The sequence below is a fragment of the Orcinus orca genome, chromosome 16, assembly GCF_937001465.1.
Source record: "Orcinus orca chromosome 16, mOrcOrc1.1, whole genome shotgun sequence".
NCBI lineage: Eukaryota > Metazoa > Chordata > Mammalia > Artiodactyla > Delphinidae > Orcinus > Orcinus orca.
The window spans coordinates 15689079-15717002 of NC_064574.1; the positions used below are offsets into that span (position 1 = coordinate 15689079).

Below are 27924 nucleotides of genomic sequence, written 5' to 3' on the forward strand. Positions count from 1 at the left end.
TCGGTGCTGGAAGTGGTCACTTTATTGGTTGGAAAAGAAGCAGCTGTGGCCGCTCAGGAGGGGAGCACAGAGGCCAGGAAGGGAGGAGGGCAGCTGGGCTGGAGCCAGACAGGGCCAGGCAGACACTTCCACTCCCCCACTCCTCAGGCTGGTGGCTGGAGGTGGAGGAAGAAAATCACAATAATACCGTCAACAACAGTATCCATGATACTGGACAAGAATGCCTGCAGCTTAAATTCTGGGCCAAAGCTCCCCCTACCCCACCACATCCCCCCTTAGCTCCCTACCCCCGCCCCCAGGAAAGCCTCACCGTCTTGAGACCCTGGGGCTCTGCCTGCACTTTTCGGAAAGTCCTAGACTCATCTCTTCTGCTTCTGACCATCCCCGGACACACCTGGGTATACCGTGGTCCCCACTGACCATTGTGACATGACCTTCCTGAGGGGCCACTGTCATTTATGTCCCTAAGAATCCTTCTACCACTAGGAAGTTCCACCATGCCCCTATTCCTTTGGCTAAGCTGGGTTAGCTGATCAAAAAGATCTTATTATTTTATTTATCCCATTTTATAAGCAAAATATTTGCAGTTCAGGGAGGCGAAAAAGGCTAGTTAAGTGTCAGAGCTGAAATCTGAACCCAGGTCTTCCGGACTGCAAAGCCAGCCCATGCAGCTGACACTGATGGAGGCAAGAGGCGGAGAGCTCTGGTCCCTGGGGAGACCGTGGTTCTCTCTCAGGCACTGAATTAACAACCTTGGGGCCTTGAGCACATCCTCCCCTCTCTCTAGGTCAGAGTCTTCACATCTGGGCAATAGGTTCCATCACTGACCTGCCAGTCCCTTGGCTGAGAGCTTATCAAAATTATTGCACGATCAACAATGAGATTTCAACCAAAGGGCCCTTCCAGGTTCTTGCTTGTCCGGTTCCCTCTGTCTGAAACAGCCTCCCCGCTGCTGTACTTCACCAGACTACCGACCTTTCGTTCATCCTTCCGGATTGGCTCAGGGTCCCTTCTGGGAAGCCTGCTCCCTCCTTTCCCCACCCCAACCTGGGTGAGGCTTTCCTCTTCTGTGTCCCCATCACACCCAGCCCCTCCCTCCATTGCAACACCGACGACAGGCACTGGGGGCGTCTGTCCATCTGTCTGCCTCAGCCACTGGGCTGCAAGCTCGGTGAGGAAGGGCAGTGGTCACCTTCCGTCCCAGAACCTGGCACAGAGCTGGCGGCACAGTGCTGGATCCTGCAATGGCCTGACGATGCATGTTCTTTGGTTTTGCTTCTCTTTATTTTCTTACACTTGCTTTATGACTTAATATTGTTTTATTTTTAATCATATGTGGGGAAAGAGAGGCTGCACAATCTTTTCCTTCCAGCGTCAGAGCCCCTCGAGGTGGCTGAATGTAGCCCTGCCTGCCACAGAGTAAGTGCTCAACACACTTGAAAGGGGCATTTGAGAAACTGAACTGAAATTAACTGATCTCTACCAGCTCTGTCCTGAAAAGCCAAGCTTTTTGGCGAAAGTAAAGATCAATTCTTCTGCCTCGCACTGGCCTATGCAAAGAGCTTCCTACTTCCCCAACCCATCCAGCCACTGCCCGCCCTCCCAGGACACAGCTGCTCCTCCAGCCACTGACTTATTTACGTGGGTGTTAAGGGGAAAAGGAGTAAATCTTCTCACAGCCCAATTCATCAGCAAATATTGTCCCATCTACCTTCACGTAGGTCCCAAATGCAGACACTTACATCATCATCTCACACCTGGCCTCTTGCAGGAGCCTCCTCGCTGGTCTCCCTGCTTCTGCCACTGTCCCCTAGGGCCTCCACACAACACCCTCAGCAATCTTTGCAAATCTAAGTCAGAGCGTGTCCATTCCCAAGGACCCGACATCTCTGGGTCAAGACCATGGGTCAAGACCAAAGTCCTTACATGGTCTGTCAGGTCCCTCCGCTTACCACCTACCTCTCGGACCCTCTCCTCTATTGCTCTCTCCTTGATCAGCAGACTCCAGCCTTCTGGCTTTTTCTGAAACTCACCAGGGAGGCTACTGCGTTACACCTGCTGCCCCCTCGGCCTGTAACATTCTCCCTGATATGCTCGCGGCCCCCCTCCATCATTTCCATCAAGTCTGTTCATATGCTGCCTTCCAGGAGGTCCCATGAAAAAATTGCAGTACTGCTCCCTGCCGCCCCCCCATCCCCACTCCTTATCCCCACTCTTTTTTCTTTTTCTCCAGGCCACTTATTTCCCGCTAACATTTCACAGAGTATACTTGCATATTTATTTTGTTTATCATTCACTAGCATATAAAACCATCATAAAGAAATTTGTGTCCGATTTGTTCACACACGGAGCATCCCCAGCACCTAGAGCAGTGCTTGGCACGTGATAGACGCTCAGTGAATCTGTTGAGTGAAAGTAAATCAAAGGACAGAGAAGGGAACAGCAGTGTGTTAGCTCAGGTTCTCCTTTTCAGCCTCCTGCAGGTGTCATCAAATCTGGGCATCAGTGCACCCCTCCCCCCAGGCCACCTACCTCAGAAGACAGGTGTGACACAGGACACCTTCCCGCAACCATTGTGGCAGCATTTCAACAGACCAGGACACTGGCTGTCCACCTGGCACTGGTCCATGCAGAGGCCGAGCTGGGGGAAGGCGATGTCCACCTGAGGGCAGGAACCCTTCTTTTCTGGGTGGAAAAAGGGGTGGGGGGGTGGGCAGAGGGGAAGCAGGGAGCTGAACACGTCTCCACAGCACAACCACCCACCTGGATTCACAAACAAGAGAGCTGCCTGCCTAAGTGGATCTTAGGGGCTGGAGTGGATCTCAGGGGACCTTGGGAGAGCACCTGCAACCTCCCTTCCTTCTGCTCTCTCCCTGAGTGTTTTGGGATCATAGGGCCCTAGTTTGAGTCCCAGATCTGCCTTTTCCTAACTCTGTGACCTGGGGCCAGAAATCTCCCAGAGCCCCGTGTCTTCAGGTGTCACATGAGATCCGTGCTGCCCATGTCGTGGGGCCACTGTGGAAGCAGTGGAGGCAACAGACATGTATTCCTTATCCCTGCACAAAGTCCTTGTAATAAGAATAATAATGAGTAAGGACAGCAGTTGACACTTAGCTGCTTCTATGTGCCAGGCATTATCCTAAGCATTTGACGTATATTAACTCAGCTAATCCTCACGATAATCCTAAAACAGGGTGCGAGGAACTGTTACTATTTCCTTATGTTGCAGATGAGGAAACTGAGGTACCAAGAAGTTAAGTATTTGCCTAAGGTCATACAGGGTAGGGACAGGATCTGAACCCAGGAATCTGGCTTCAGGTCTGTGCACCATGCACTCTGCTGCTTTGTCAGCTGTAAAGTGCAGTGCACGTGTGAGGGGTTACACGCCCACAATCTCTTCACTCACTCGCATCTATTCACTCCCAGTTACCACCATCTAGCACCAAGGCCCCCATACAACCTCACTCATCCACACCCAGACAAGCATTCTTCCACTAACACACACACAAACAGATAACACCACAGATATGTGCTGATTACAAAGCCCTTAGTGTAAATTCAATTTGTCCTTTAAACCTCCACATCAACTCTCTCTTCTGTAGGGGCTATTTCTACCCTGCTCCTACTACAAAGGAGGAAAATTAGACCCAGAGATGTGAAGGCATCACCCAACAGCACACTGCTGATCATAAGTAAAACCAAGACCTGAGCCTAACCTTCCAATGTCGACACACACACACACACACACACACACACACACACACACACACACACACACACACTCTCTCTCTCTCTCTCTCTCTCTCTCTCTCTCTGTGTGCTCCACTTCCAGGGTCAAGGAGAAGGGAGCTGGCTCAATGCCCAGAAGCCCCAGGAGCAAGCCCAGCCAAGTGTCAAGCTCACCCTTTCGCTTGAGAAGGGCAGGAGCTCTCAATACCGAGCTGCCCCCGGACAGAAGGGCTTCAGGAGCGGGGTACCCACAAAACAAGCCACTGTGTGTGGAGGGTCTGTTCTCTCCTGAGACATTTCACATGTATGATTTCATTTAGCCTCATGTCGACCCTACCACATCTGGGATGCTCATCCCATTTAGCCAATGAGAAAGCAGAGGCTCAGAGAGGTGAAGCGACTTGCTCAGGACCCACAACCAGCTAGACGGCACAACTAGGATTCTAGCTCAGGAGGCCCTCTGCTCCTGCCCCTCTTCCTGCCTCAGTCTGTCCATCTGAGACCAGGGAACAGCAGAGACTCCCCCTAACAGCAGAGATTCCTCTTTTTTCCGTCCTCCTCTCTCATCTGCCTGTCTGCCATCCTCCTTTCTCTCCCAGTGTCCTCCTCTCCTTCCGGTCCTCCTCCCTCTGGTCCAGGTTAGAGGTCCCCAGACCCAGAAGCCCCCTGTTGGGCCTGTCCTCCCTCTACCTCCAACCTCCCTGCTCATGAGTGACTGAATCTCCAATTACAAACCTTCCCAGCCCCTGTGGGCATCTTCAGAGAAATCACAAGGTGGGGGCATCACACAGGTTTTTTTTCTGGATAAAGACAAGTGATCCCAGCACCTTGGGATCCAAGTCATATCCCTGGTCTAGTCCTCAGTCTTTCCCTCTGAAAAATGAGAAGCTTGGATTCCACAGCTTCCTGCTCTGATAGGAGCCCCCATGGCCTACCGGACAGTCTTCAGCTCCAGCAAGTACTTTTTATGACAGGCCAGCTTCACACACTTTCTCTCTCTCACTCAACCCTTAGAGTGGAAGAGAGTTTTAAAGATGAAGAAGTGGGAGGGGTGCTCTGGGAGGGGTCCTGACATTCTTCAAACCACTCAGGCAGAAAGGAACCCCCTGCGTTATGACTCCTGCCCAGCCAGAGATGGCAATGTGACCTTGGACAAGAACCTTGCTCTCTTTTGTAGCTCACATCCACATCTTTAAGACGGGCTGGGTGCTCTCCTAAACCTGGAAAGTCTCCATCTGGACAGAGGGATTCGGGGAGTCCTGCCAGCAGGCGTCCCAAGTCCTTCCTCCTGGGTTGGGGAGGCCCCAGGGTAGGGGCGCTAATGGGGAGGAGCGCCCCAGACCTTGGGGTCCAGCCCATTGGGCAGCCCTAGGCTGCCCCGCGGCTGAACCCAGACAGGAGGAAAATCCGAATCAGGTCCCCTGATCTCAGAGAACAATGTTCCGGAACAACGTCCCCGCGGTGCGTCCCGGAAGTCCGTCATGCCCCAGAGCAACGAATCCGGCCAGGAGTGGGGGACCTCCCTTCCCCCTGGCTGCACTTCAGCGACGCCTAGGTTTCACCGGAGCCATGGGAAGGAGAGCACGGGCTGATCTGGCTCCATCCGCCTCGACCTGGTCGGGGACCCCTGGGTCGGTCGCGCCCCAGATCCCGTAACAGAACTGGGCACTCCCTCCCCCTCCCAACCCCCGCTGCCCCGCCCCGCCCCGCGTGGGTCCCCCGGGGTTACCGTTGGGCATCTGGCAGACGGTGGCGCAGCCGGCCCGGCAGCACTTGAGATTGTCCGCGCATTCCCCATCCGAGAGGCACTCCTGCGTGCAGTTCAGGTCCGCCTCTAGCGCGGGGCACACGCCTGATTTCTCTGCTCCTGTGCCTGGGAGGCGGACGCGCAGTGGGGGACTCAGTCCCGCTCTCAGAGGATGCCCGCCTCTTGTCTGACGGCCCCAAATCTCAATCTCCCGGGAATTCTGAGTCTCAGTCCCTGCTCCCCACACCCCACTACGGCCTTGAGAGAGCCCCACCTCCAGGGCCGGGGTCCCTGATACCTGGGACGACAGGAGTGACCAAACTCTTGGCTTCTGAGCCCTCAATTCTTAGGGGACCCCCGCACAACTAAGCGTCTAGGAGCTTCCCATGTCCAGGCAGAGGGTCCCCGCCTCTGGCCAATGAGTCTCCACTGTCAGCAAAGAGTCTCCCCGTCTCCCCCCGCGCATATGTCAGCCTTCAGTGTCTCCCCACCTCCAGCACATTGGACCCCACATCTAAAGCTCCAAGGGTCACCACTTTTAGGCACCAGGGATCCCCGCATTTTGGCCTTCATGGGACTCCCCACTTCCACCCCGGGAATCCTCACTTCTCTGTCCCCAGAGAGGCTAAGCTTCTGCCGGGCTCCTTCCCGGCTCTCCTGGTTCGGCCCCTTTGGGCGCCAGGCCTCTCCCCGCCCCACTCACCTGTGACCGGGGGGAGGCTCAGCAGCAGGCCAAGGAGGAGGGCGGCGACGAGCAGACCGAGGCGGCAGGTAGGCATGGTGCTCGCCGGGGCGGGAGTGAGGCGCTGCCCGGAAGGGGGGATTTAACCGCTTTCCTGGGGGGCGTGGGGTAGGGGCGGGGCCGAAGCCGTGCGGGTAGAGGGCTCCGCGGACAAGGCAGGCGGGCCGGCTGCAACCTCTTGCCGTTTCACAATCCCCCAGGATCAGGTGTCACTCTGGCCCCAGTGGGAACTAGGAACCTAAGCTGCTTCCAGGCCGGTGCAGCTCGACCAGCTGCAGCTGGACGCTTGTCCGCTCCTGCTTCCCCACCTCCCTCCTGGGGCCCGTGGGCAGGGCAGCAGGAGGCCAAGGGCTAGACACAGGGGTTCCCATTCTGAGACTCAGGGGTCTCCCGGTAATGCCCGCTGTCGGTAAAGGAGGGGGAAAGGGCAGGACCCACAGGGAGGAGCCTGCGGATGAAGTGGGTGGATTTGGGGTCAGCAGATCAGAGTGAAAATTGCTCTTTAGAGATTCGTGGTGGAGCTGTTGTGTAGGGATACACAGCACATAGTAGGAGCTGCAGGAAAAATTATTCATGAATGAACCGACTGGACACAAGAAACTGAGGCCAAGGAAGGTGAAACACCTATTAACATCTAGAGCCATTTCCTGTGTGTTTCTCCCTCCCTCTCTTTTCCACACCAACACTCTCTCAGGGCTCCCTGTGTGCAGCTCTGTGTCCAATGTCTCACGGAGTCATGGATCTTCCCAGACACCTGTGAACAGACAGATATTGTTGCCATCAGCTGTGCCTGACGGATGGACTGGATGTGCAGAGGGGGTACCCTCCCACCCAAGGTCCCGTGAGAAGCTGTAGAGACAAGGTTTGACCCCAAGTCCCCATCCCTCCAAGCCCTTATTTTTTCCATTCCGTCATAAATGTACGTTCTTCGTGACACATCTAGGGCACACAGCTGGTGTAGAGAAAGGAATTAAAGGAGCCTTCGGCACTGGCTTTGGGTGACGGGGTCTGGGTTTCACTCCCACCCACCTCCAGCACCTGCCAGCTGAGGGACCTTGAGTGAATCACTTCCCTGTTCTGAGCTGCCGCGTTGTCCCCTCCAAAGATGGTGTCTCCTGCTAGGAAGGAGACTGCTGGGTACACACCAAGCTTTAACGTGCAGGCTGCTAAAGGCCAAAACACACTTACCCAGCAAGAGGTGCCTTCAAACATCCTTCCTGACCCAAACTCTGAGGTCCTTAAGCCCCAGGAGGTCTTTGCTGCTGGAGGGCACAAGGGGGCGGGGGCAGTGACCATTGGGATGACAGGTGAGTCGGAGCTGGTGACAGAAGCACATCCAGCCACTGTCCCCACAGATGGGTCCGGGGGGAAAGAGGGGAGAATGCCTCCCCAATTCCCATGTTCAGCCTGGGGACTGGAGACAGGTGCTGGCTGGGAGGGGCCAGGGCTGTTTACTCTGAGCACAGGGAACAGTCCACAGCCATGACGCAGGAGCCAGGTAGGGGCACAGCCCAGGGCGGCTCCTGGAACTCAGTCTAGGGCAGCAGAAGAGCAAATGGTCTTAGCCTGTGGACCCAGCTGCCTACTGGACCTTCAGCCTCAGGCACTGCTGCTGACAGCTTTCTTCTGGCACCTAGCCAGCTCCCCAGGCCAGGAAGCTACTCCGCCTTACCCCTCCCCAGCCCTCTTGGGCTCTCCTGGGGATTGACTCTCTCTGACAGAAATGGGGATTAGTCTGAGGCCAAGAGGATGGGGCGGGGCGCACGGATGGAGGATAAAGTTTCATAGGCCAATGATGTTTAGCTTTTGCGATGCTAACCTGTGTGCTAGGTATATTCATACAATTGCTTCTACATAAAATGTAAAAAGGGCAGAGGCTTTAAAACCAAATGCATTCAGATCCACATCAGGGGTTGGCTACTTCCTGGCTATGTGACTTATAACAGCACCTCCCTTTTTGGACCTACATCTTCTTCTTCCTTAAAAGGGGTATCATGAGGCAATTCCCTGGCGGTCCAGTTGTTAGGACTCCGTGCTTTCACTGCTGAGGGCCCAGGTTCAATCCCTGGTCAGGGAACTATGATCCTACAAGCTGCGCGGCGAGGCCAGGAAAAGGGGCGAGAGGAGTATCATGAAAAGTGTTTTGTAGGGTTAGTTTAAGGTTTAAAGGGAAAAGCATAAACCAGAGGTTGCAAACCTGGCTAGAATATTGTATTGTTAGCCCACACAGTACATTTTAAAAGTTTGAATTAGTTGCTAAATTTAAGAGTGGGGGATTTCACATGCAAGTAAAATTCTAGCATCTTTCAGAGAAAGGAAACGATCTGGGAACACAGTCTTGCAACATTCCGTGGCAACCGTCTACGAGAACAGTGGGCCTCAAACCTGAGCAAGCATCAGAATCACTTAGATGACTTGTTCAAGCACAGTTTTGAGAGCTCTAGCTCCAGAGTTTTGATTCAGTAGGAGAGGGGAGGAACGTGAGAATCGGCAGCTAACAGGTTTCTGGGGCCGCTGATGGTGGTGCTCGAGGGACCACACTTTGAAAACCATGAATAAGCTAAGTAGAGCTGCTCTCTTGTTATGAGAGGAGTGATCTCTCCAGTTTCCATAATCCCCACCGTCCCCACCATTGTCTCCCCTGTCCCCACTCCCACTCCAAATACCTTCATCCACATCACTTGCCTGGCCGGGAAGGAATTTAAAATTGTGACCTCTCGGGTGGGCTCACGGTAGGTGTTCAGTAAAAGGTAACTTGTTTTTATTTAACGATCTTATAACAAACTTAATAATTAGGTATTATTCTCATTTTACAGATGAGGAAACTGAAGTGCAGCTAAGGGAAAGTGACTTGCTGACGGAAACAGCAGTAAATCAGAAGGAAGACGCTTGCAAAGCCTTTTAGTTGTGTGGCTGCAGTTATTTCAATGTTACACACATACACACACATACACACAGAACTCTATCTGAGGTTAGCATAGATGATGCATCAGAAATTTGAACGTGACTTCATGAGTGTAAAATCATATTTATCAAGGAAGAAAGGAAAGAAGAAAAGGTTGAAACAGGAAGTGATATGAGTCAGCTGCAGACATGCCTGCCCGCTCTTAGATGACTGTAAGCAAGTGAACATTGAAGATTTTAGAAATTCCCAGGAATGAACAGGGTGTCTCTAACCATACAATGGGGCTTTGTCCTCTTGGACTGTTGGACCCATTCAAACTTCCTTCACTCCAAGGAAACCTCTCTCTCTGAGTGTATTGGCTATTTTGTTGTTTTGTCAGCTAGCATTCTTTTGTCCTTTTTCTGATAACAGTAGCCTGATTTTGATTTGGGAAATGACTCTTCCTCCACCCATGACAGGTGGGGTTGGAGGGGACTGCCAGTCAGAGTTCCTGCCCTACCCCCAGACCAGGATTGGCCAATCAGATGCTCTCCCTGGAATTTTAATCTTGACCGATGAATGACAAAAGTTCTGAAAATGTATGGCACTCATTCAAAAGTGGCCTGAGAAGACCTTGGTTCTGTCTTGTTTACCATCCTTTCCAAGCATGGTTCTTTTAGCATTACCTTCAGTTTCGTGAGCTAAACTAAATCAGCGGTATAGGTTGCCAACAAAAGATTCCAGTGGGATGTAACTGAAGGGTACAGTTAGGAAGGGAGAATGCTTTCCTACACACCTTTTCTGGAAATGGCGGTTCATTTCCAGTCTCAGTGTGAAGAGATTCTTCTCCTTCTTTGGAAATATTTTTCCAGTGTGATTTATATTCAAGATTTGTTATCCCTTCCTATCCTTTTAGCATGTGAGGTTATATGAGTGAATACATTTTCTAAACTGAAAAGCACTAGACAAATGGAAGGACCCTTTATTTTATTTTATTTTATTTTATTTTTGGCTGTGTCAGGCCTTAGTTGTGGCATGCGGGCTCCTCGTTGAGGCACACGGGCTTCTCTCTAGCTGTGGCGTGTGGGCACAGTTGTTGTGGCGTGCGGGCCCCAGAGCGCATGGGCTCTGTAGTTGTGGTGCATGGGCTCTCTAGTTGTGGCCCACGTGCTCAGTAGTTGTGGCACATGGGCTTAGTTGCCCCACGGCATATGGGATCTTAGTTCCCCAACCAGGGATTGAACCCACGTCCCCTGCATTGGAAGGTGGATTCTTAGCCATTGGACCACCAGGGAAGCCCCAGAAGGACCCTTTATGATCACTTGCTGAGACAGACACTCTTCTTTCTGCATCCCTCATCCAAGCAAGAATTTTAAGGAGAACTTAATTAGCACATCACTTTTTTTTTTTTTTTTTTTTTGAGGCACGCGGGCCTCTCACTGCTGTGGCCTCTCCCGTTGTGGAGCACAGGCTCCGGACGCACAGGCTCAGCGGCCATGGCTCACTGGCCCAGCCACTCCACGGCATGTGGGATCTTCCCGGACCGGGGCACGAACCTGTGTCCCCTGCATCAGCAGGCGGACTCTCAACCACTGCACCACCAGGGAAGCCCAACACATCACTTTAATGAAGATTTATAGCTTCCTTTGCTGCTACCAATGAAAGAAGATGCCTTCAACAACTAGTATTAGGTTTATATAACTAAAGCATTTATATAGCATATTGATCTAATTTTAAGTCTGGTTCAAAATTGGCATATGTGCTCCTCTCATTAAATAAGATAAGCCTCAAAGCTCTTGCATATCTCTTTGTTTTTTCATTCTCAACTTTAGCCCATCTTTCCCCCGTGGTTTTTCAGAATCATTTCCATTCTATAGAAATCTCCAGAACCACACTTGGCTTCTACCTTAGCCAATGACCTGATCTCCTTCAGTCCCTTCCATGGAAATTTCTTCCAAATTCCATCCTTGTCAGTGAGTATATTTCTGAGAGAACCCTGTGAAGAGGAGAATCCCTTCTTTTCCGAGGTGGACTCTTCCACCAGGGGTTCCATTCCTTCCCATACTCCCTGTCTTCTCATTCCCCTTCATCTTCATGTGTTCCCTCCCCATGGGATGGAAGTCTCCGTTATCTCTAAGGAAGAAATAAAAATAAACCAGAAACAAACAAACAAAGGAAGGGAGAATGGGTGACCACTACATGCCCACATTGTTGTCACAAATTCCTTTTCTCCCTCCAATAGCCAGACTCAGTTTCTGTTGCTCACAACCAGAGAGATCTGATGCCTTTACTAGGGTCACCATCAAATTCCCCATTTCCAAATCCAATGGCCTTTTCTCAGCCCTCATCCTCCTCTAACTCACAGGTAAGGTCCTCATGGCATAAATGCAAATCAAATTCTTTATACAAAAAATTTTTTTCTGCATCATTTAACTATAAAAACTATGAAGAGCAGAGCTTTCCTATTTGAGTACTTTGAGTCCCACCTCTTGAATCACCAGGGCCTTAGAGGACACAACTTTCAAACCTCTTTTACAGGACACTCTTTGAAGTCAGAGAGTCTTGGGTTCAAATCCCACTCCTGCCAGTATTGGTTATGTGACCTTGGAGAAGAGGTTAATCCCAGATATATCATTTCCCAGCTCTGTGACCTTGGCAAAGTCATTTAACCCTTCCAAGCTTCAGTTTCTTCATTTATAACATGAAATAGTACTTCTAGCCTCATAAGGTCAAACATGATCTAAGATAATTTTTTTTTGCGGTACGCGGACCTCTCACAGCTGTGGCCTCTCCCGTTGCGGGGCACAGGCTCTGACAAATGATTCCAATGAAATCTGATAATGAGTAAATAAAGAGCACGTGCCAAACACAGAGTTAAAAGAAACATATAATCCGTGATGTAAAGTAGTTGAAAGGAAGAAAAAAAAGAGAAATGAAGGAAAGAAAGAACCTGCCTCTTTCTCCCTTCAACATCCCTTCCCAGGGTTTATCTGATCTCATCCTCCATATAGTCATGAGAGGTGGGCAGGGTAGATTTCATCATGCCCACTTTATAGAGGAGAAAACGGAGGCTGAATTGGCATCCCGAGTCCAGGGAGCACAGCACAGGACAGGCAGGGGCAGAGTGCACGCACAGCCAGTATGTACTCCAAGAACTAGTGTGGAATGCTTCGTAGAATTGTGTAAGGAAGGAGCATCCCTGTAAACCAGATTTTTACAGTGGTTGTTATTCATCTGCATTATTACACAGGACCAGGCACCAGCCTCCCTTGTAAATGGACCCACCTCCAGGGTCGACCCACCTCCAGGGTCGACCCACCTCCAGGGTCACATGGGGAGGCAAGAACAGAGCTGTATTCTCCCTATTTTTGTTATTCTGCATGCTCCCTGGTTACATCATCCACTCTTCTTATACCATTTTCCATTAGGTGCATAATCTCAGATATCCATCTCCAGCATGGACCTCTCTCCATTCTTAGTGTGTTGCATTCTCTCCTGTTGGCCAGTGGCCTTTTAAAAATTAAATCAGATCATGATGTTCCCCTGCTCCAAGTCCTCTAGAGGATTCCCACTGCACATGGAATCACAATCTAGATGCTCTACAATGGCCTGTGAGCATATCCCTGCCTACTTCCCTCATACTTTCTGCTACTACACAGGCCTTTCTTTTCCCCACCTCATCGAGCTTGTTCCTACCCTGGTGCCTTTGCACTCACTCCTCTTTCTGCATCCCCTGGCCACTCACATGGCTCCTTCCCTCCTTCCATTCACAACCACCTGCCTTAAGTAGCCCTGCTTTGCTTCGCCCTGGACTCTGCATGATTTTCTGCCTAGCAGTGATTTCTATGTGAAACGTATCTTGTTCATCATCACTGAGTGTGTATCCACCATCTACAATGTCAGTTTCCACAGAGCGGGGAGCTGTGTGTTCACCGCTGTGACCCAAAGCCTAGGACAGTGCCTGGCACACACACACGGCAGGCACTCACATAGGACATGGTTATTCAGTCCTTCCTGGGTGCAGACACTATTCTAAAGTCTTTACATGGAGTCACCCCCTTGGTCCTTACTACTGACCAAAGAGGTAGGTGCCGTTACTACGACTCCCATTGTACAGAGAACTCAGACGATGACAGAAGTGAGATGACTTGGCCACATGGCTAGGAAGTTGGCAGAGCCAGAGTTTGAAGCCATGGAGTCTGGTGTGAGCTTTCGATCACCACATATTCTACCCCTAATCAGCGTTTCCTTAACCTGTGCCTGGATAAGTCAATGTCTACTCAACATCTTCTCATAAATGTTCTGCAGGCACCATGGACTCAGTGATGACCAAACTCAACTCTTTGCCCTTCCCGCAAGGACTTGCTTCGCCTCCCTTCTCCCAGGAAACTGCCTGCTGTCTGTGCTTCTTCCCTTTCCTCGCCCCCAGCAGCAATCTCGTAGCAAAGCCTGTTGGTCGTTCCTCCTCACTGCCTCCTCTGCAGTCTCTGCTCTCTGCTGAGTCCAGGCCCCTCCCGTGTGCCCTCTGGACACTTGTCACGACCCCACTGCCTCGGCCCCACCCCTCCTTTCCATCCTCTACCAGGGTTTCCTAAGATGTCCAGGTCCTTCCTGTGGCCTCGGGTAAAGCCCCAAACTCTTAGCTCATCTCACAGGGCTCCTCAGGCCTGGTCCTTCAAGTCTACACCCAGTGCCATGTCGTCCCGTCCTCCCACACATTCTCACACACCTTCTCCTCCTCGTTCCTCTCTTGCTTTTCCATGTGTTGAGAACTTTCCCCACCTTCCTCTCAGGACTCTTGCTCATCCCTCAGGCCTCAGCTGAAAGTTCACTTCCTCAGGGCGTCCCTCCATGCAACTCCCACCACCTCCACACTTGTCCAGCCCCCTGCTAACCCTCCCTTCATGCCCTGTGCATCACATTCCTTAGTAATCACTTGTTCAATATCTCACATAATTTCCTGCTAGAAAATAGACTATAAGAGAGCAGAGACTGTGTCTGTCCTGTGTACTCTAGTAGCTCAGTAAATATTTTCTAGTAATTATTCATATTAACTGATGATTTATTAACCGACTTTGTGTACACACACACACACAAACATGCATACACACACTGAGTCTTTTAAAAACCAGCTACTGGGACTTCCGGGGTGGTCCAGAGGTTAACATCCCGTGCTTCCAGTGCAGGGGATGTGGATTCGATCCCTGGTCGGGGAACTAAGATCCCACATGCTGCCCTGCATGGCCTAAATAAACCACTAAATAAATAAATTAAAAAAAACCAGGTACCAGGGCTTCCCTGGTGGCGCAGTGGTTGAGAGTCCACCTGCCGATGCAGGGGACACGGGTTCGTGCCCCGGTCCGGGAAGATCCCACATGCCGCGGAGCGGCTGGGCCCGTGAGCCATGGCCGCTGAGCCTGCGCGTCCGGAGCCTGTGCTCCGCACCGGGAGAGGCCACAACAGTGAGAGGCCCGCGTACCGCAAAAAAAACAAAACAAAACAAAAAAACAAACAAAAAACCAGGTACCAAAAGAGCGGGGAGGGTTTGTTGGGGTTCAGGAAGAGGCCACTGGGGGCAGACGGTGCCTTCCTTAAAGAGTGGTTCCTAATGTCTGGTTCCTCGGGGCTTTAATCCCAAGGACAACCAGCAGAAGCCCCCAAGTTCCCCCTACATTTCTGAGAGACCAGAGGGTCATTTAAAGGGCTGGCTGGGGTGGGCATGAGCCTGGATCTGGGTGAGGCCTGTCCCTGAAGCAAGAGGGATTTAGATTCAGTGGGAGAAAGAATGGGACGAATTTGGAAGAGGTCTTTGCCGTTCCTTGGACAATGGGGGAGATTCCTGAGGGCGGACTTCAAGGGATTGACACTACCAAAAAAAATGTTTTTTGTTCCTTTCTTTAATGCAGCTGACAGCATATTTAAAAAGCAGTCAGGAGCCAAGAAAACTAAAACTCTATATATTTCTATACGATTCACTTTGGTCTGTGGTATTCAAAGCACTTCAGCATCATAATCAACGTAGCTCTTAAAAATACCCAGAGGAGTGAATTTCTTAAGGCAGATACCATCACCCTATTTTGCAAAGAAGGAAACTGTGGTTCAGAGAGCTGAAGGGATTTGCCCAAGGTCACACAGCAACATTCAGAGTTACTGAAGCCAATCACTTCTATTTAGAACCAAGTACTTTTCCATTACACTGCAATTAATTAATATTTATTAATTATAATTAAACAACTTATCTTTTAATAGTATTTCTATTACCCTTATCAGAGCTCCCAAGGTGGGGGAGTTCTTCCTTGCTGCAGTGAGTAATAAACCCAACTGGTTCAGCTAGGAACGGAAGTGTTTCCAGTGGTCTGTGGTTGGAAGCATTAACAAGTATAAGCATTATCCTTATTTTATATTTAAAGAAAGTTGGGCTTCCCTGGTGGCACAGTGGTTGAGAATCTGCCTGCTAATGCAGGGGACACGGGTTCTGAGCCCTGGTCTGGGAGGATCCCACATGCCGCAGAGCAACTAGGCCCGTGAGCCACAACTACTGAGCCTGCGCGTCTGGAGCCTGTGCTCCGCAAAAAGAGAGGCCGCGATAGTGAGAGGTCCGCGCACCGCGATGAAGAGTGGCCCCCGCTTGCCACAACTAAAGAAAGCCCTCGCACAGAAACGAAGACCCAACACAGCAAAAATAAATTAATTAATTAATAAACTCCTACCCCCAACATCTTCTTAAAAAAAAAAAAAAATATATATATTTATTTATTTATTTAAAGAAAGTAAAACTAAGAGATGTTGAGAAATTGTCCCAAGACCATCAGGTAGTAAGTAACAGAATCAGTTCTGCCTTCTTATTTTAACTACCTCTGCTGTTTAGGGTCTCTATGCCTCCATTTCCTCATCTGTAGTGAGGCAGTTAGGCTCTGCTCTTCAAAGGCCCATCCAGCCCACATCCTCCTAGAGGCAGGGGCATGAAAACATTGTCAAAGTGGCTCTACTGGGACAGCTGGGACCTCCTTTTGACTGGGGACCCAGTGGATTCTGAACAAGTCATTCCCACAATGCCTTGCAGCTGAGAAGGTCTAATAATGAACTTGAAGTGGGGTGCATCCTGGGAAATACCTCCATAAGCCTTGGATTCCTGTCCCACCTACATCCTACCCCCTCCTCTCAGCCACCCTCATTCACTTGTTCATATTTTCATATTATCTGATTATCACTGCTCTTGACTTACTGGGGGAAGCAAGAGAGGAGGGTGACTTAACCCTACTGACCATCCTCTTATTCTTACACCAACTTCTCTCCTCCAACCCAGTAAAGGGGCACCTCCTGAGGGTGGGTACCATCCTATCAGCCTCTGCATCAACTGTAGGGAGCTGAACCAAAAGGATTTCCACAACTTTGAGGCCTGAGAATCTGAAAGCTGCTAGAGGGGACTTGGCAAATGTTGCAAAAGAAGCTAAAAGACACTTTGTGGGAGAGGTGGTGGTGGGGGGTACTTCCCTGACAGCCATCTCCCAATATCTGTAGGACTGTCTCGGGACAAAGACAGCAGAATAGGTCAGTAGGTTTCTTGGGAGCAGAGTCAGGACCAGTGTGGATGTCAGGGCCAGATGGGAGGGGGAGTCCATTCGTTCAATGGGACAAAAGAGTTTCTATTGATGAACGCTGCCAGCTGGCATGTGCTGCCCCAGGAAGTGAGCGCTCCGTAGGAGGAGGTATAAAAGCTGAGGCTGGCTGAGTACTTACCAGCTAAATGTTCTAGCATTTAATTATTCAGAGGCCTTCCCTAATTTTTTTTTTTTTTTTTTTTTTTTTTTTTTGAGGTACGCGGGCCTCTCACTGCTGTGGCCTCTCCCGTTGCGGAGCACAGGCTCTGGACGCGCAGGCTCAGCTGCCATGGCTCACGGCATGTGGGATCTTCCCGGATCGGGGCACGAACCCGTGTCCCCTGCATCAGCAGGCGGACTCTCAACCACTGCGCCACCAGGGAAGCCAGCCTTCCCCAATTTTGCTTCCACCACCAATCCCTCCTTCATTCCAACATCCACTCACTATGTCACTCACCTCTGATGGGTCTGTTTCTTAGGGGCGATAAAGGCAGCTGCCTCACTCCCCTCAGGAGCTGGGACTCTCAGACGGGACCAGGAAACTCGAGCTTTAGGACAAGAGCTCTCATGCAAATGAGGTGCTTCCCTCATGTCTCCTGGGTATCTCCTCTTCCTCTGCTCTCTAGCGAGGGGACTCCCAGGTCCATCTATGTTCAGTGTTGAGTGGACTTGACGAACACTTTGGGGTCTCCTCATGATGCTCAACAGCAGCTTGGAAACCAGTACAGACTCCAGTCTGGGAAATGGATGAAAGTAGAATCTTTGTTCTCATCTCTGCCTCTTTGTCTTACCCCAAAGTTCATGTTTCTCCTCTTCTCTCTACCTGATAGAATCCAATTCACCCTTCCAAACTCAGCTCAAACCTTGCCTCTTCTGGGAGGCTGATCTTGACCTCACAGGTGACAGCCAGGGCCTCCACCTTGGCTTCCACAGCATGTATGTTTCTGAAACTCTATGTCTGCCTTCTAGGCTAGGCAGGGAGCTCTTTGCAGGTCAAGACTGTCCTGGTCCAGAGATACTCTAAGTGGGGTGCACTGGGGGACAGGAGAAAACATCTACACATTTCTGCTTGTTTCTCTCTAGCCTACCCTTTATTAAAATTTATATTATTGGGACTTCCCTGATGGTCCAGTGGTTAGGGCTCCGCACTTCCACTTCCGGGGGCATGGGTTCGATCCCGGGTTAGGGAACTAAGATTCCACGTACCATGTGGTGTGGCCAAAAAAAAAAAAAAAATCTATATTGTTGAAAACTTCAAGTGTACATACTAGTGCAACAGGGTGCATATAATTATAATATAGAGATGGGATTTGAACACTCAGAATATTTACTGATGTGGGTGTGAGTAATCACATAGATTCGGAAGCTACTCACAGAGATTTGGTCATTACTGTTTCCCTGGTTCCTATCACAAAACAGACAGTAAATATCAGTACATGTTAGAGTGACGAATGAACGAAGGAATGAGTGATGTTGCCGCGGTTTAGTCCCTTGTAGTGTCTCATAGCTGTTAGCTGGGTGACACTGGGCAAGATACTTCCCTTTCTTAGGCCCTAAATTCCTCACCTATGAAATAAGCACTTTGGATCAGTTTCTGTCCCACATGCCTTCCAGCATTAATTCTTCTAGGTGAGGTTGGAGTTACTCCTCCAGTGGAGGACAGCATAATTCAGTCAGTAATTATCCTAGCAAGTGTTTAAATTGCACTAATTACATGCCAGGCTCTCTGGTCTAAGGGCTCAGCATGTCCTAATTCATTTATCCTCACAACAACCCCACGTAGAAAGAAGACAGGTGCAGAGAGGTTAAGTAACTTGTTCAAAGAGTGTGGCAGATGTGCGCCCACCCGACCACTGACCACTGCCACTCTCAGTGTTGCTGGCTGACTTCCAGCTGCCAGTATCTGCAGCTCTTTGCCTGAGGGATTTCTTGGAGGCACATGAGAAGCCTGTGCACAGAGGAAGCCAGAAGTCCCCAGCCAATGAGTGACAGGGAGTTGGTATGTTGGTGCTCTCGTATCTCTTGGGGGAGGCAACCACAAGGAAGGTGTTGACCCCATCTGGCCCATCCCCCACGGGAGCTCATCACTGACAGTGCCAATGGGCTTGCTCACTCCATTTTAGTTGCCTGCCTTTCCTGCCCTTTCTTACCCGCCCCCATCTTACCCAACAAACTACTTTCCCTCTGCTTCTTAGGAACTGCAAATTAAGGCAGATCCAGGCTCTGGATCTTACAGACTGGCTGGGGAGTTGGGCTCTTAACTATCTTCCTCCCTGCAAAGGACAAAAGCTTTGGGGCAGTCTGCTAGGCTGTCATGGTTAGGGTCCTGCCATTTATTCACTGTGATGGGTTCAGCTGTGTCTCCCACCCAAAAAAGAAATGTTGTAGTCCTAGCCCCAGGAACTCAGGATGTGAGCTTATTTGGAAATAAGATCTTTAGCGTGGTGATAAGTTAAGAGTTCATTAGGGAGTTCATTAGGGTGGGCCCCCATCCAATATGACTGGTGTCCTGATAAAAAGGGCAACGTAGGTCACAGACATGGAGAATGCCATGTGAAGCCTGGACTTATGCTGCCACAAGCCAGGCCTTCCAGGAGCTGGGGGAATGGCCTGGAATAGATCATTCTCCAGACCCTTCAGTGGGAGCATGTCCCTGCTGACACCCTGATCTCAGACTTCTAGCCTCCAGAAGTGGAAGAGAATAAAAGTAAATAAATAAACCACTCAGTTCATGGTGTTTTGTTACAGTAACTCCAGGAAACCAACTCACATCTCCATACCTCCATTTCATCTTCAAAGGATTCTCAGAAGATTAAATGAAATAATGCCAGAAATACGCTAAGCACAGAGCCTGGCACATGGCAAGCACTCACTAAATGGGTAGATGCTTTTCTTTAACTGAAGTAGCAATCCCCACCCTACCACAGGACCTCAGGGAAGGAGGTTCCTTGGGCAAGTAGACAGTTGGGTCTCATGCTCCTTCCTTTCTCCTTCTGAGAGTCCAGGAGAACAACCTGTCCCCAAATTTGACCTGGTCCAAGAAGTGAAGAACGAAAGCTTTCATGTTGAGGTGTCTGTCACCCAGGTTTTTGTGTAGCTTGGGGTGACTATTAAGAGGTAGATGGTGCTGTAATGGGTTTGCTTCCTATACCTGGTAGGGCCCAGTCTGAAGACAGGAAAAGGGGAGGTGCTGGCTGCTCTGCAGAATAATGAGAAGGACCACCATTTCCATGGACCCTAGTGGTGAAGGTCCTTACTTGCAAACAACAGAATCCACTCCAGGTAGTTTAATTAGGAAAAGAATTTATTAAATATAAGATTTAAGCCACAGACAGATAAATATTCAACATCACTGTGGGGAAGAGGGGTTTCTTTATTGAAAAGTCCTCTGCCACCACTGATGCTCGGAACTGGATGCCAGAACTTCCATCGCTGCCCCCTCCAAGGAGTGCAGTGATGGTGGAGAGTGGGATGAAGGTGAGGAAAGAGGCAGGGTTCTGCTGAGGAGGGTAGGTCTGAGAAGGAAGCAGAGGAAGAGGCTCAGCTCTTTCAGAAGGCAGAGCCCAGCGCTGTGTGGGGCCTCCTAGGACTTCACCATCTCAGGGGAGCCCAGCTGCCCGGCTCTCTGCAAGGAGAAAGGAACTTGTTGATTGCCATCACTGAAGCCCCTGACCTTGATAGTCTACACCCTGACAGAGCCTTGACCATCGCAGAAATGAGAAAGCACAGTACTCCTGACACTAGGATGACCAACGAGAACAAAACCAGTTTGCCAAGCCTAGGTGGGGCACTCAGGAGCACTGCAGACCCACTGTGGAGGGTGGCTGCCTCAGTGTTCCCATCTGAAAAAGGAGAGGAGATGAGTGGCTTCGATTATCTAGAGGGCGATTCCAGTTGTGACCGTCCGCCAAGCTGGCCCGTGGAGGATGTGCTCAGTCTGTGGTTTCACAGGACACTGCAGCCACTTCTCTTGGGCAGCAGTGAGGGGGAAAAGACACTGTGCAGCTGTGAATGGCGTGTGGCCCCCTGAGCTCCACCTCTTTCCCCAGCCCTTCCCCTCCCATCCTGCCCTGCCCCTGTCTTACCCCGGGCCCTGTTGCGGCCACCACAGGTGCTGATGCAGTCCTCCTTATCCAGGAAGTTGTTCTGCTTCCTTCTGCATCCACCGTAAGCAAAGGTCTCGCAGAGCCCAGACTTGGCGTTGTAGAAGTATCTGATGAACAGGGCCCTGCAGGGACCCGTGTAGGGAGGCTCCAGGCAGAAGGCAGGGCGCAGGGCTGCAGGGACTGGGACGGGCTCTGGGTCAGTTATGAGAATGGTGATCACAGCTCGGTCTACAGGGTTGGCAACTGAAACCAACAGTGTCTTGAAATAGAATGATGGGGCTGGGGTTGGGCATCAGCAGAGCTTGAAATGTGAAGCCTCCATTTAATGGTCTGCCTTCTGAGGCATTATTATTACTGTTGTTAGGTGTGAGGATGACATGGTGATGACGTAGAAAACCATACACCCTTCATGAAGTATTTATGGAATGACTGACATGATGCCTTAGATTAGCTTTAAAAAACTCTGGGGGAAAAAAAGGACATACCTAAACAATATTCCCCATATGTTGATAATTGCTGAAAGTGAACAATGTGTACATCGGGTTTGCTATATAATCTTCTGTACTTTTGAGTATGGTTGAAATTTTCCACTATTAAAAAAAGTGCGAAAGAATCTGCCTGCCGGGCTTCCCTGGTGGCGCAGTGGTTGAGGGTCTGCCTGCCGATGCAGGGGACACGGGTTCGTGCCCCGGTCCGGGAAAATCCCACATGCCGTGGTGCGGCTGGGTCTGTGAGTCATGGCCGTTGAGCCTGCGCGTCCGGAGCCTGTGCTCCGCAACGGGAGAGACCACAACAGTGAGAGGTCCGCGTACCACAAAAAAAAAAAAAAAAAAAAAAGAAAGAAAGAATCATGCTGTAATGGAGAAAGGCATAGAAAAATATACAGTGTATTTACTTTGGCTATCTCATGGGGGCAGGAATACTAGAATTTTGAGGGGTGTGATATGGTGATTTATAATAAGAAATATATATTTGGTCTTTGTTCCATCCTGGCACAGAGCTTCTAAAATTCTGGAATTTCCTAAGTGAGGAGAGTAATAAAGGTGTATTCAGTTACGTGAAGAGGGTGACTTTTGGAAAGCCCCTGGGTAACCCAAGGATGGCGACTGGTTGCCAGGGGAAACAAGTGCCTGATCAGATGGTTGAACTTTAACCGACATCCCAAAGCGCCTATCTCCAGGGAGAAGAGAGTGGGTGGAAGTTTATCAGTCACCAATGGTTAATGATTTAATCAGTCATGACTATGTAATGAAGCCTCCCATAAAACGCAAAAGCACTGAATTTGGAGAGTTTCCTGGTTGGCGAACAGGAGCAGATTTGGGGAGTGTGTACTGATGAGAGACAGCATGGAAGCTCCGTGCCCTTTCCCCTTACCTTGCCTTATGCAGCCTTTCCATATGGTTGTCCTGAGCTACATCCTTTTATGTTAAACTGTTAATCTTGTAAGTAAAACGTTTCCCTGAGTCTGTGTTGCTCAAGCAAATTAATTTAACTCCACGGCGTTTGTGGGAACCTCTGATATGTAGTTATTGGTCAGAAGCATGAGTGACAAGCTGGACTTGTAATTGGCATCTGAAGATGGAAGGAGACCTGTGGGACACAGTCCTTAACGTGTGGAATCTGACACTATTTCCAGGTTCCTGGCCTTAGAACTGGTATGATGGTAGGAAAGCCAGTCAGTGTGCCCTGAGAATTCAAGAATTGCTTGGTGGTTTGGAAAAACAAACACATAGCAAGAAGAGGAGTCTTAAAACTTTCCTTACACATCTTTATATCCTCTCAAGTTCTTTTTTTTTTTTTTTTTTGCGCTGTACGCGGGCCTCTCACTGTTGTGGCCTCTCCCGTTGTGGAGCAGAGGCTCCGGACGCACAGGCTCAGCGGCCATGGCTCACGGGCCCAGCCGCTCCGCGGCTTGTGGGATCCTCCCAGACCGGGGCACGAACCCGCCTCCCCTGTATCGGCAGGCGGACTCTCAACCACTGCGCCACCAGGGAAGCCCTCCTCTCAAGTTCTTATGAGCATATATTCCTTTTGCAATTACGAAAGAAGAAATATTTAAAATAAAATATACCACAATTTTTATAATGAGTACATTTATATTGTAGAAGAATATGTATTGACATCAGAAAATGGTTGCAGCCTATTGTGGAGTAAAAGAAGCCCTCCATCCAGTGACATATTAGTTTTGCAAAGCTTAAAACTCCCGCCGTGAAGATATGAGTGTCAATCCCTCTTTTAGCAACAGATCCCTTTTTTCAAAGAAAAACTTATTAAAAGAAACCTGGGTGTTGGGTTGGAGCCCCATCCTCAGCGCTCTCACTACCTACCCCCAGCCATTCTCTCACCCCTTCCTACCCCAGTACCCCCAAGTCTCAAGGAACATCTAGTGCAGATCCCTGGACTATATTCTTTAAGGTCTTGAGGACCCACTCTTTGGCTGTGTGACCTTAGGGAAGACAAGTAACCACTCTGGGCCACAGCATCCTAATCATAGACATGAGCATAATAATCTCAACCTTAGGGACTTGTTGAGAGGATTACAGATGATGTCCGTCAAGTAACTGGCAATCGATCAATACTCAATAAATATTAGTTATTAGAGTAATTGTTAGATGCACTCATTCAATTTTAATTTAATGTTCCAGGGCAGTGTCCAAGCTAAAAATCACCTCTGGACACAATTGCCCATTAAAGCCCTTCAACCCACCCACAGCAATGCACAACAGACGAGTCCCCAGGGACCACCCTGGACATCCACACAGTCAGGTTTTCCAATATTGGGACATATGATGCTTCTTTTCTGGAACCTCAGATTAAGTAAATGGCTTCCTTTTAGAACTGTAGTATATCAAGAACACATTTATTCTATGTAATGTTTTAAAATGTGTATTGGTCAGAAATTGGAAAAATAATTATATATTTTAGACATAAGTTGTCAACATGTAAAATATCTTGAACATTTAAGATAGGAACTCAAGTTCTCTGCATCATTCAATGTGTCTATTCAGCCACAGACTTCTCTATCCCTCAATTAACCAAAAAGAAAATCCTGCGGAACACAGGCTAATCACATAAATGGCCAGAGAGCAGAGGGAAAGCTCTCATTTATGAGAAAACCTTGGCATCGATTAGAAAGTTGCTTTCTTAAACATAAGGAATGGCAAGTCTCTATTTAAAAGAAGAGTTTCCTCTTTGAAGCAGAAAATTACATCTGATAGAAGATAATATTTTCACTTGAACTTGCAATCAGGAATGAGGCGTATTCAGGTCTCAATGTGAAGCTCTTGGTCTCAGCCGAGCAGGGCCAGGATTAGAGTGAAGCAAACAGGCAGGTCAGGCAAGTGCAGGGTCACATCCTGTCTTTATTTAAAACATTCACATTGAGTGCATGGTGGACTTTTGCATTAATTTTTGATTTTTTACACTATTGCAATCAATTATGATTTATCTGCATTATAAGTTTTTTAGCCTCCCTTTAAATTCTGCGCTGGAGGTGAGTGCCTCTCACCTTGCCCTAGTCCCAGCCCTGCCATGGAGGTGGAGCACGTCCTCTCTGGAGGCTGAGGAGGTGAGGAAAGGGAAGGCTGTGCTTCCAGAGGACACGGGGCTGCACTGTTCCCTCCTCATCTCTGGATGAGCAAGTCAATTCGTTCCTGTACATGAGGACCTCAGAGTAGAAGGATGTATCTGTAACCTTTGGGTTGCAGGATTTGGAAATCTTGATTTCCTTTTTTATGTTTTTCTTTATTGTCTATGTTTTAGATAATGAACACATACTACTGCATTTATGTATCAGGAAACAGCAAAGGAAAGATAATTAATTGTTTAATCAAGGAACAGAATTATCCTCTACAGAGCAACTCATTCATGTTATTTAAGAGAACTGGGATCAACCCAGGGAACAACATAGGTACACACTCCATCGTGGCTCACCTGGACCACGGCAGCAGCCTCTGTCTCTGCCCTTCGCCCCCTAGAGGCCACTCTCCGCACTGCAGCCCCACGGATCCTGTTACAACTTGAGTCCTAACCCATTGCTCCCGTGACCAATCCCTCAGTGACTCCCCGTCTCTCTCAGAGTCAAATTCTGATTCTTATAAAGTCCTACAAAGCTGGCCAGGACCTGCCCCCATGGCCTCTCTGCCTCATCCCCTTCCACTCCCCTCCCCTTCACCCACTTATCTCCAGCCACCCTGGTCCTGACTGTGTGTGGCTCAAACACACCAGGCACGTTTTTCTGCAGCCTCTGCTCAACGCCTCCTTATCACAGAGGGTTTCACTGACCCTCTACAGAAAGAGCACAGCCTCCTGTATCCCCATCACTCTCTACCTTCAAGACACTTGCCATGACCTGGTATACTATTTCCACCTACTCAATTGTCTGTCTTCCTTCTAGAGGGCACTGGTTCTTGTGCTATGTTTTATTCACAGCTGCGTCCCCATACCAAGAACAGTGGCTTGTAGGGGCTTGATAAATATTTGTCAAATGAATGAATCTCCCATTTCATGCTCATGCCAAGTGCACCGACACTGAGTAGAATGAATATAATTAAATTCTTGTTAGTTAAATATCTATTTGATGAGGGGGCACTGAAATTGAGCAGGACCCTGTGGGGTTCTGGGCACAAAAGCCTTTCTGTGTTGCCCTCCACCTCCATTTCTTATTTGCAGGAAAAAGGTGTCAGCCTCCTGGACTTTCCAGAATACCAAACAGCAGATTCAAACAGTTGCTAATCAGGGATGTGAGGGAATGCAGAAACCAAGGAGAAGCAGTCAAGAAACAATAGTGTCCAGGTTCCTCCAGAAGGAATATACTTATCAATATCTTTGAGTTCTTCTGCAGGAACTAAGTCCCCCACCCAGGTGGAGGATGGTAACTTCTGGCTGAGCACAAGATTCCTGGAACACTGCCCTGTTACCTCACCACCAACCAATCAGAAGGAAGTCACACACCCTGCAGCTCTCATCCCAAATTTTGCCTATAAAAACTTCTCCCTCCCTGAAAACCATGGAGGAGTTTGGGCTTTTTAAGGCATGAGCCAGCCTAGTCTCCTTGCATGGCCCTGCAATAAACCTTTCTCTGCTTCCACGTTTCGGTTTGTTTGGCCTCACTGTGCGTCGGGCACACAAATGTGCATTCGATAGCAGCACGCCTGGATAATTATGAATCTAGCTCTAATGTTCTGTATCCTGAGAGGATAATAAAATAATAGTCAGACATGGGGCGAAGGGGAAGGGCCTTGAGTTTTTACTAATATTCTAACAGCCTGGGAGAAGCACAGCCTTGACCCCAAGAGCAAAGTCACAGAAATGTTGCATTTCTTGCAATAATAATGGAGAAATAATGTCATTATTGACCCCTAAATGTTTTTTCTTGAAGGAAGGAGGTAGGTAGACAAATCTTTTCAGACTAAGACATCTTGGTGGAAAAAGGACATTATTGGGCGTGAAATGTGAAAAGACTCTATATTCATGATGGATAATCCCTTGTAAGAACTTGTTTGGTAGTTATCTCTTGTACAGGTGGGGAAATTGCAGAAAAGTGACTGACCTCAGGTCCCAGAGCAGGTGAGTAGTAAGGTCAGGGCAGTATATGATCCTGTTACAACCCATTTGATGAAGCACCTGACATCTGCAGGGAACTCTTAAAATATAGATAACAGGTAAGAATTTCTGGGAGCACTGCCCCCCACTTTTACTCCCCTGTACCTGAGCCTCATCCCAGCCACCAAAGCCCAGGGATGTATGAGTCTGGATTTCTTCCCTGACACCAAATAGGTAGTGTCTCTACCAACACCCACTAATTCTCCAACGCCAACTAGGCGGCCCCCAAGTCAACTCACTTCAGACACTAAATCCGCGGAGTTAACGGCGACCCCAGCGGTTGAAGGCTCAATGCCATCAGATAGCCACCACTTCAAATGACAGCTACATGTCCCTGGGTCACACATACTTCTGACCAATTGGCTATAAATCTGGGGGCTCTGGGACCCCACTTTCAACTTTCAATAACGTACTAGAACGACTCACAGAACACAGGAAAGTCCTTTACTGACAGTTCTGGGTTATTATTGATAGAAAGGATAAAACTCAGGGACAGTTGAATGGAGGAGATACATAGGGCAAAGGGGGGTTGAGGGGTGCAGAGCCTCCATGCCCTCTCAGGACAGTCCCCCCTCACATCACCTCGAATGTTCATCACCCTGGAAGCTCTCCAATTCCCAAAGTTTAGGGTTTTTTTTTATTGAGGTTTCAATAGGTAAGCAATTTGATTGAATCATTGGCCACTGGTGACTGAACTCGCCCTCAGTACCCTCCCCTTTCCCCAGAGTTGCTGGGGGTTGAGGGTTCTAACTCTCTAATCACCAAATGGGATTTTTCTGGAGTCCAGCCCCATCCTGAAGCTATCTGAGGTCACTTTCATTACCATACAAAAGACAGTAAATTCCAAGGGTTTCAGGAGGCCTGGGCTTGGAACCAGGAGAAAGATCAAATATTGACCTTTTTATTACACTACAGTGAGGTTCAGGGACACAGCAGAGACCAGGAATAGAGAGTCTCAGAGATGGGGTCCCCGGTCTTGTAGAGTTAGGCAGGATGATTTGTTTTAAAAGCTGAAAGTGTAATGATTTCTTTTTTAGAGTCATGAAATGTCCCTGGAGTTTAAGCTGCCCAACTTCCCAGGAGAAATCCAGAGAAGACTGGCAGCACCAAGCCCACCCCTGCTCCCCAGCCCCTTCCACGGACTCCCCTCACTCCCCCCTCCCCCCAGCCTGTAGAGGAGAGGTGGGTCGGGACTTACCTTGGACCTGGTTGCTGGTTTCACCCCCCGGCGTGCCGGCCACCAGGGTGCCCAGGAGGACGAGGAGGGTGATGGAGAGGCAGAGCCGGCTCATGTTCGTGGCCTTGCAGGAGGGCTTCTGAGGAAAGCTGGGGGCTGACAGAGCTTTTCAATATCCCAGCTGAGGGGTGGGACAGGCATTGAGGAGGGGAGTGAGGAAGGGGTGGAGCTGGGCTGGGTCCTGTTTATTGTGCAATCTCCCCACCTCCCCTGGTCCTGCTTCTGCCTGCTGGGGCCAAATGCCCAGTAACAGCGCTTCTCAGACTTGACTCTG

At 49.4% G+C, this 27924-nt stretch overlaps 2 protein-coding genes across 2 annotated transcripts; both read right to left on the reverse strand.

Annotated features, from left to right (window-relative positions):
- LOC101273380 (WAP four-disulfide core domain protein 2) lies at positions 1–6889 on the reverse strand. Its single transcript, XM_004272907.4, has 4 exons — positions 6180–6889; positions 5459–5602; positions 2533–2685; positions 1–155 (listed from the first exon to the last, which is right to left on the reverse strand). Exons 1-3 carry the CDS (start codon positions 6253–6255, stop codon positions 2534–2536), a joined length of 372 nt encoding a protein of 123 aa, XP_004272955.2. The 5' UTR covers positions 6256–6889; the 3' UTR covers positions 1–155; position 2533.
- LOC101276016 (pancreatic trypsin inhibitor-like) lies at positions 6449–27761 on the reverse strand. The gene is made up of 3 exons (XM_049699187.1): positions 27612–27761; positions 20789–20980; positions 6449–6621 (listed from the first exon to the last, which is right to left on the reverse strand). The coding sequence occupies exons 1-3, from the start codon at positions 27703–27705 to the stop codon at positions 6449–6451; spliced, it is 459 nt and encodes a 152-aa protein (XP_049555144.1). The 5' UTR covers positions 27706–27761.
- Between the last annotated feature and the right edge of the window lie 163 nt (positions 27762–27924).

Bases quoted from the DNA above. Each gene is read 5' to 3' on its own strand.
- LOC101273380 (XM_004272907.4), bottom strand. From the start codon at position 6,255: ATGCCTACCTGCCGCCTCGGTCTGCTCGTCGCCGCCCTCCTCCTTGGC. The intron at 5,603-6,179 runs GTGAGTGGGGCG...TCCGCCTCCCAG, and splicing joins GAGCCTCCCCCCGGTCACAG to GCACAGGAGCAGAGAAATCA. The intron at 2,686-5,458 runs GTAACCCCGGGG...TTTTCCACCCAG, and splicing joins CGTCTGCCAGATGCCCAACG to AAAAGAAGGGTTCCTGCCCT.
- LOC101276016 (XM_049699187.1), bottom strand. From the start codon at position 27,705: ATGAGCCGGCTCTGCCTCTCCATCACCCTCCTCGTCCTCCTGGGCACC. The intron at 20,981-27,611 runs GTAAGTCCCGAC...CAGTCCCTGCAG, and splicing joins AACCAGCAACCAGGTCCAAG to CCCTGCGCCCTGCCTTCTGC. The intron at 6,622-20,788 runs GTAAGACAGGGG...CTTTACCGACAG, and splicing joins TGGCCGCAACAGGGCCCGGG to CGGGCATTACCGGGAGACCC.